Genomic DNA, 9193 nt, shown 5'->3' with positions numbered 1-9193 from the left:
TATAAGTCTTTTTCCAATATGAAAATCTAAGTATGCTAGTGACAAGTGCCGAAACATGAACACTGAAATTCATGCCTTACACTCTTGTACAAAATACCATTGTAACTACCATAGCTAGCTGCTGTACTACTACATGGAAGGTAATAGCACTTCCATTTAAATAGCTAATCTTCTGATTTCACCAATTAGAACTAGAATCTAAAATAGATTTTTGAAACTACACAAAAGTATAAACACTAGTAAAATACATACCAGTTGCTTTTCTGAATTTTACGCCTCCATCCTTTCTCTAATTTGTCATTAAATATAGTTTTATAGATAAATTATACCTAGACATGCAGTAACTCAGATTGTTTAATCTCTTCAGCCATTCTGGAATAGAAAACTCAGATCCTTATCTTCACATGAAACTCTCAAAAAAATCAAGAAACAAATAGAGCGCAAACTCCCACTCCTCAGGGCAGGCATCATGGGATCATCAGGAGATAACAGAAAGACCATGGGAGAATTCCTTTAACTCCAATAACCCTTCCAATCTCATTAAGTAAGGAATATCTTGGGAAGGGGGGCAAGTAATCGCAGTGAGCTGTGTCTTAAAACTGTGACTTAGGTAATTATTTCCTTCGGCAACAGTACTGGCTTAAGCAGCTCACAACTTCACTGTTGCTTTCTACAGAAAGACTGACTAAGAGTGACGTAGTCACTTTGGAGTCAGTCAAAAATAAGCTGTAGCAGCCACAGCAACACTAAGGAGAGTAGAGTCAACAGGGTGACAGAATCTGTTAAAACAGATTTCTTTCTCATGAAATAATTGTTCCTTGTACTATCCACAGGTATTAGCTAACTAGAGTCCAGACTCTCTTCAGTTATATTATCCAAGCCCATCCCAGAAATCATGACGTATGACATGAAAAGTTAGATTGGACAAAAGGCAGTAAGAAAAGGAGCAGATGCAAGGACTCTTGTCATCTTCTCCTGAGAGACCTACATAAAAGGCTACAGATTATTTCTCTTTGCTCTGTGGCTTCCACGAGTATTTTGATCTTTAATGCTCCCTAGCACAGCATCTACAGCACAAGTTGCCCAATAATAAGGGTACCAGTCTGAGACACAGAGGTCTGAAAGAGTTAGATCTAGGTATCTCACTTTCAGACCAAATGCAGTAATTATTAAAATACCCTAAAACACTTTGTACTGACTCAATGCTCTAACCCACTGTAGAAAACACAGGCAATGGAAATTAAGAAAGCTTAGGCATTGATCTTCTCATATTTTGACTCACACAAGATTTACACTGCAGCTGTATGCCAAGCTACTCACGTAGAAGCAGTTACGTGCCTAAAAAAGAAAAAAAAAACCTGGAACCACAGACATGAAGAGAATTTTCAAGCTGTAAATGTAGGCACTTTGAGGTTTGGGCATTTCTGGGGTAGGATTATACACCTAAAATCTGCTCAACTCGGAAGATCCAGTCGGACTTCAATCTGTACCCTACCACAGTACAAGATATGAATTGGATACCCCAGAATCCAGTTATGAAATTTTGACATGCTGAGCATTGCTCCCAATAGCAAATGGTAAATTTTGCTAAAGGCTTCCCCATTATAGATTGCTTACACTCCATAAAAGGTTTAACTTTTCAATGGGAGATTAATTAGAATGAATGGAGGCTTTGTGATTCTTGTCAATTGTCAGTCTTTGAATTTCCTGGTTTGGTTCATGTAGGCGTTAATCACCCCACACTGTATTAACATGGTTCTTAGAACTTTGTAAACAATCTTGCCAGACAGTCATCTAGTGCTAGGAAGCAGCACTTTAAGTCAAAGATGAAATGGCCATAATTGTAAAAGAACAAACTCTAGGTAGAAAAAAAAGGACTTGAAAATTAATAGCTTTTGTTTGCTTCTGTTTGTTCTCATCCTGCTCACAGTGATCCTGCCAAAACAATGTGTAATCACATTTCACAGCCTATGACTAGATCTATTTTAGAAGATCATTTTGAAGGAACATCTCTTTTAGCTTCTCCTTGTCCATTATGTCCCTTTTCCAGACCCGAAACCTATTTCCTATTTTCACTTACTGATTAACATATTTAAGTAGACAAAGTTATACAAAGCATACATTTAAGGAGTAACATAACAGAAAATCTCACTTGGATAGCCAAATTTTATTTAACCATTCTGACATTAAGCATATTTCAGTCCAAATCTTTCTACACAAAGACTTCCAAACTGAAGTTTACCATATCCTAGTGCAAAGGATTCCAAACACAACTAATCACAACTGAAGAAAGAGTAAGAACAAAGAACTATGAAAACATGCATGGTTTAGTACTAATGAACTTGAAACAGATGAGCTGATTTTTTCCCCTGAATGGTCCATTTAAGAGATTGAAGCACTGATATATGCAAATAGATTTCTTAAAAATATATATCTCATTTTAAAACAACAGCATTGCAAAGCATAAATAAATTTGATTTGAAAGGAAAATCATCTTCTCTGCAGAAATGAACACAAAAATAGACCAGCACCTCAGTCACTATTAGAACTGTCTGAACTATCAGAAGATGAACTTTTCTCCTTTCGTCTCTTCTTTTTCTCCTTCTTATGGTGTTTTCCTTTCTTAGATTTACTCTTTTTTTCCTTTTCCCTTTCTCTTTTGTGTGATTTTTGTTTTTTTGACTTTGGCCCATCCTCTTCAGCTGCACTTGACGAGGAAGATCTGTTAAAAAATAACATATATATACAGATTGACATGCAGTTAAAGAAGAAAAATGCCGTAAGAATAATGTTGGGGTTTTAGTTTCAGTATTTATACAATCTCACAAATTTAATTTGGTGTATGATTCATACAATAGCATCCACTGGAAAGCTTATGATATCTTAGTCTGCATATTTAACTGAACGACAACGTTTCTAATTAGACTATTGTACCAGCAAATCAGCACCTATATAATATAGATTAATTAACAATGGAATAGACAGGTTGTGTGTATTTCAGCTTTCAATACGAAAAAGAGTACAGACCAACAGAAAACTGGAAGTATGACAGTAAGTTAGAGCTTCCAGATTTTAAAATATCACATGATCAATAACAATGCTACAGTAATGTCTTCAGACAAATCTTCAGGTATTTCTCTCAAGCAAGTAAGAGAAATGCATATGACAAATTTACATGCTCTTGTAGCTGGTAATATTGGTTTCTAACCAGCAGCAACAAGTGATTACAGGCATAGGAGAATTAAGATGAAAATAAAAGTCACGAATATTATACTCTAGAGGGCAGTTTTGTGCAGTTTTGGCTTTTCTTTACATGATTAACTATTAATTACTTGCATATAAAGACCACACCCAGCACACTGACTCTTTTTTACTGTCTTCGTGCAAGTTAGAGATACTTGATGTAAATAAGGAAGGAGAAAAAGCCAACAGAACCAGTGTTAAATTCTGTTCCATTATTTCTGAAAAACATCTTATTGTGACCTCCAAGTACATTACACATTTCCTAGCTCTCAGTGTAGTTCCTGGGATATTGTCTCATCAACAGTCCTAATGATTAACCGGTCTATAGCCTCATGTACAAAAAAAAACCAAACCAAAAACCCCCCACACACACAAAACCAAACCAAAACACAAAAAAACCCCCAGTCAGCAGACCAAAACAGATTGACAATAAATTCGGGTATTATGACATTTTCCTTTGAAACTCGAGTAACACTTTTTTTAGGCTTCTACAATAACAAAAACATCAGAACTCAACACATGCTAAGCAAAACTACAGAAGCTTTCCTTTTGATAGTTACTCAGAGTGTGTATGTGTCTACACATGCATGGAACTGCATGAAGGCTTCTCCACGCAAGCTAAGCTGGGGACCAACCCTATAATTCTCCTGACTCCTTGTTCTTCTCCCACCACATCTTGCCTAGTTTTGGAAAATCAGTGAGAGCACTGCTTTCTCAAACCTGCAGACCTCCAGCTTGCTAGAGCTTTCTAGAGTTCCACAGCCCTAACTCCACAGCAGAAAGCTTTTGGCTTTAACATTACTCAAAGAATGAACAAGTTCTCACTATAAAAATAAAGCCACATCAAATGAAGCAAGGTTTTCTGAGAAATCACCCGATATTTCTGAGAAATATTCTGAAAGTTCTGTTTTGAAATTACAGTAGGTATGTAATAAGAGTTACCTTTTCCTTGGTCTCTTTAATTTTGTTTTTTCTTTGCTTTTTCTTTTTTGTTTCTTTCTTTCTTCTTCTTCACTTAATTCTATGGATAAAAAGTTACAGTTTATGAAAACACTTGTCTGAGTTAAGATAAGCATTAGAAGAGTGGATTCAAGAGAACTGAAATTTGCTACAAACTTCTTGTTAAAAGTTTTTCTTTTCCTTCCTCCAATTCTATTCTTGTATAGTAATTTCAGAAAATATTTTGCAGAGTAGCAGAACTTTATACAATTTACATTATAATGACATTGATATAAGCACTAAGAATGAAAAAAGGCAATAAAACACAGCAAAATGTTGTGACGTCCCACGTGTTTACATCAGCTTTAGGTTTTCATATCCTTTCTTCTGTACTTTAAAAGACTTGCCCAACTCTGAAAACAGATCTTTTAACTAGAACGTATGAAAAAAGAATACTCCTTTAGGATTACATGAATTACATTCACACATGCTCATTTCACAGATTACAAATAGGTATGCCGTAACTAAGATTTGAGCTAACTGTTGATATACAGTCTAAAAAAAATTGGCAGAAGAGTCACCCCTCATCTGGTCATGTTTGTCTCCTGCTCTAACACTGTATGGTATTGTATAATATTTTCACATTTCACTTACAAACAACATTTTTATCACACTGGATGAAATTTCTGACCTTAGACTTTCCTATTCCAGGTCAAAAAGTATTTCTGAATTCTCCAAAAATGCAAATCCACTACATAAATACACATTACAATGTCAGCTACCAGGAAAATACTGGCTTTACAATTTATCCTTAAAACAATTTTGAGCATTTCGTCTTATTTATATCATTCCACAGTCTGCATGCTAGTGCAGTTATTCATTTGCTAATGCACAAATAGAAATTACTGGTCTGTATGTTGTGGAATAAAATTTGAATGAATTCAATGTGAGTTAAAAAAAGCAAATTACTTTCAGAGCCGTTAAAAATTACTTTTGGACCAGTTAAAAACCATGAACAAGAATGTATGAAGAAGCACTCAGTATTTTTTTAAAAAACGGTGCAAAAATCTTGAGAAGATGAACTTTTTCAATTGAAAATGGAAAAATCCTGCCTAAGTTATGGACAGTTAAAGACATATATCTCCTCACAGTACACACAGTAGCCACAGTTTGAAAAAGAACATATGATAAACAAGGATATTACAAGAGCAAGTAAACAGTTGTTTCTCCTGCAGATATCCATCTTTGATCCATTTAGGGCCAAAACACTGTCACCAGTTGGCCAAGGTAAGCCAATCACAGAGAAGAGCCCTTTCCTATCTTTAACCCCTCTCCCCTGCACCAGGAGAGAAAGAGTTAAAAAGCAGAGATAGGGAAAGGAAGAAGAAACTGTGAGACCTCTGAATGTTTGGAAAACTGAAACAAAGTTTAATAACACTAAACTAAAATCTATTATATACAGAAGAAAAGCAATGAGATATTAAGGGGGTTTGTATGGGATGGAGAAGCGAGGGTTAACCGCGGGTCAGGAGCGAAAGGAAACCAATTCCGCGGCAGTGTTCAAAACGGCAGCGGTCACATGGGTTCTCACAGAGGCGGAAACAAAGAACTCATGGCTGTTACGAAAGGCTGGGGCACCACGTGGAAAGGCAGTCTGCACTCCCAACCGATCTGATTGAGGGGATTGAAGCAAGCAGTGAAGCAGCGGTGGCAGCAGCAGGGAAAAGGCAGCCCTGAGGCGCGGCGTCCGTGGTGGTGGGGGTCTGTCTCTCACAGGGTGGGAGGGGGGCAATTTCCGTGATGACAGTCTGCTGAAAGCAGTGCGAAGCAGCAACTGTTGGGCCAAACACTCCCAGCCGAGAGCAAGGGAGCTGTAGCTGGAGAGCAGAGTCGGGACAAGAGAGATTCCTTCCTTCCCAGAGCCGAGCTGCAAGCTCGCCAAGCGACACCAACCGGTGTGCAAAAGAGCTGTAGCTGGAGGGCAGAGCTGAACCGAGAAAGCCTTTCCCAGCAAGTCCACCAAGACAAAGTGGAAGGGATGCCCCCCAGAATGCAAAAAAGAGCGAGCCGCAGGGAATATGTGCCTCTTAAAGGGACAGGCAGGCTCGCGAGAAAAGGAGCGCCTGTGAGAAACTTTTACAGCCTATGAGGTGTGCTGACGTGGAAGGGAATATTCCAATTGGTCAGTTTAAAACAAACCTTCCAAACAGGAAAAGTTTCCTAAACTGGAACAAACACCCTCTTACATTCGAAAGTACCTAGTAAGTGCAAACAAGTTTTTCCAAAGTGACTTTTTCCAAGAAAGGACTGCTGCAGTACCAATTTGGTGCCCCTGCCAAGCAGACTATCCATTTCTTTTGAACTGTTCCAGCAAATTACAGGGTTCTATCTACACTTTTTCCTCCCTACATAGTATTTTTAGTAGGAACTGGATGTCAAGCTTGGAATGTGAGAGCAACAGAACAAAACATGATGTTTCAAGGGGGAGAGAAGAACACTCATTCATTTAAAACATACTATGGTGGAACAACTTCCCCTTCTGACTCTAGAGAACAGCCTCTTTGGAGTCCAAATTCAAAGAAACTCAAGTATGTGCTAAATAACCCATCTATTGTCTCTGACAAATGGCTGATGCCCAAACCTTCCAAATAGAGAACAGTTCTTGTTCAAATATGAATGTTTAAGTGCTATTCACTGGCAGTTTCAGTCAAAACACCACTTAGACACTGGAGAGAAATTCAGTTGCCATCTTTGTCATTAATTTTAAGAGTTACTATCAACTTTAAAATGTTTAAACTACATGCCTTAATCAAAAGATTAACTCAGAATGTCCATGTCATTTTCTCCTACGCAGCTTCTCAGTAACAGTCTAACAATCTTTAGTATTTAGGAGCTCTTTTTGAGATGTTCCAAATGGGTACATTATTAATTTTATATGACAGGGATTAATAGTAGTAAAAAAAGATGTGGGCGTATCAAATCTGAAGACTCAACACATGAAGTAAAAAACCCACTTTTAAAGCACAGGCTAAAAGAACTAATAATAGTTACCAAAAAGAATAAAATGAGAGTTCCATTACTTCAGAAGACCATTAACCAGTTCACTCTTTAAGGAAAAAAACAAAACACCTTACCCTTTTTTTCACGCATGGCTTGCAATCTCTGTAGTTCTTCTTCCTCACTGTCTTCACTGCTAGTGCTGCTAACATCTAAAACAATATCTCTTTGAGGATCTACTCGGAGGAAGTTTCGACATTCAAATGTCAGATGACCAGCTGAACAAAACAAATATTCAGAAAGAAAAATTAGAATTTACCAAAGATTACGATACTAAAGAACATCCATTTTAGTTTTGAACATTGCAAAAAGGCTAGGCTGCAATCTGTAACTGAGGAGGGAGAAGGCTTACTTTGAAAGAGCCTCAAAGAATTATGACAGGTTGTGAAATGTTATTCCATTTATTAGTGCTTTACGAGCCCTCTCTTATTTCTGTTAAAGATTTTGTTCAACTTTTACTTTCTATTTTTCAATGGTCTCAGATTCTTCCTGAATAAATTACCTACAAGCATGAAGTGAAGTATTAAAAAAACTACAGCCAAGTGTTTTAAATTGCTGGGTTTGTCTCCCTCTATTGAAACACAAGAATCCTATTCGCTTATGAGGCATAACCTTTAACAACCAGTAAATAAGACTAAGCCTCTAGTTCACTAGTATTTTTAGTTTTCTAAGTTACATCTCAATAATCGTGCCCAGTTAGAAACCTTGTTAGAAACACCCACTGGAGTAATAAAGATAAATAAACCACACTGAAGATATGGTTTGTGAGAAACTAAGCAAAGCACAAAGGAATTCAAGTAGCTATTGAAATAAACTCATCTTCTTCATATCAAAATATCTACATGTTGAAGACAGAGATTCTAGGAACATACATACAGATTGGGTGATTTGAAGTTTTCTTCTCTTCCAAAAAGCTTCTGATAATTACTGCATGTAGAAATTAAGCACTAAATCTGTACTGGTACCCATGTTGCTTTGGAAGAACAAATATACAAAGCAACTCATGGACAAAATCTGTGGGAGACAAAGTCTATAGCGAAAGAATGAATCAAGCTTTTTTCTCCCTCATCCTACATAACTTTCATTACAAATAGATTAAAACTCTGTTGAAGTTCAACACAATTTGTTGTCCTGAATATGGGTTCTTTCACCAAGTGCATAAAAAGCAATCAACACACATTGAGTCAAGGCAACAGTTGTCACACAGCACCCATATCAACCAGTTTTTGTGCACTGGGTGAAAGAACCCATATGTGGGACAGTATTTTTGCGACCCACATGGGACAGCCATAAAGCCTTGCTTGGGTCATCTTGCATTTCCCAACAGCAGAGAAGTAGGCCAGACAGGACTCCTGTGTGCACCAACTTTTTGACTGGGGAGTCCTCCAGCTGCCCTCTGATGTCAGGCAGTGAGCAGCTGAACAGTGCAACGTCAGAAAAACATATTGAATAAAGGGAGAAAGAGGAAAGTGAACTCACAGAACAGTGAGAATTGATCCCATAGAAGTCAGGTAAATGCCATACAGGTAATGCTCCACTTCAGCCATACTGTAAAGCACTCAGTGGTAGCTTATCAAATTGCACAGGTAGAGACTTGCTAATTGGTGGGGTACCAACTACCTTTACTGACAGGGGTCAGAGCTGAGTGCGCAGGCATGTGTGAAAAGTGGGTAAGAAAATTCTTTTTCAGAAACACAGTTCGAGCCAATCCTTGACCATTTCCCCTCATGCTCCTTTAGGCTGTACTGTTGTCCCTTTTGTAAGTATTGTCTTCCCTGCACAGGTATCTCAACCCGCGAGCTCCCTTCCACTGGATGCCCCAGTCCATGACTTCCAGCCTGGCACTCTGGTATACATCCAGACTTGGAAGGATGACCACTAAAAGAAAAATGGAAAAGACCCTTCCCAGTGCTCTTGGCTACATACGCAGTAGTGAAGGTGGAAAGAGGGGATC

At 37.9% G+C, this 9193-nt stretch overlaps 1 protein-coding gene across 1 annotated transcript in view; it reads right to left on the bottom strand.

Moving 5' to 3' along the window:
• Positions 1-2532: 2532 nt before the first annotated feature.
• SREK1IP1 (SREK1-interacting protein 1) overlaps positions 2533-9193 on the bottom strand; it is a 9714-nt gene continuing 3053 nt past the window's right edge. Inside the window, exons 3-5 of the mRNA XM_010141563.1 lie at positions 7317-7457; positions 4186-4264; positions 2533-2722 (exon numbers count right to left, since the gene is read on the bottom strand). Of these exons, the coding sequence (XP_010139865.1) occupies positions 2533-2722; positions 4186-4264; positions 7317-7457 (410 nt within the window). The remainder of the gene's footprint in view (positions 2723-4185; positions 4265-7316; positions 7458-9193) is intronic.

This window comes from Buceros rhinoceros, unplaced genomic scaffold, assembly GCF_000710305.1.
Source record: "Buceros rhinoceros silvestris isolate BGI_N320 unplaced genomic scaffold, ASM71030v1 scaffold19128, whole genome shotgun sequence".
Lineage (NCBI taxonomy): Eukaryota > Metazoa > Chordata > Aves > Bucerotiformes > Bucerotidae > Buceros > Buceros rhinoceros.
This window is presented reverse-complemented; position numbering and strand designations above follow the sequence as displayed.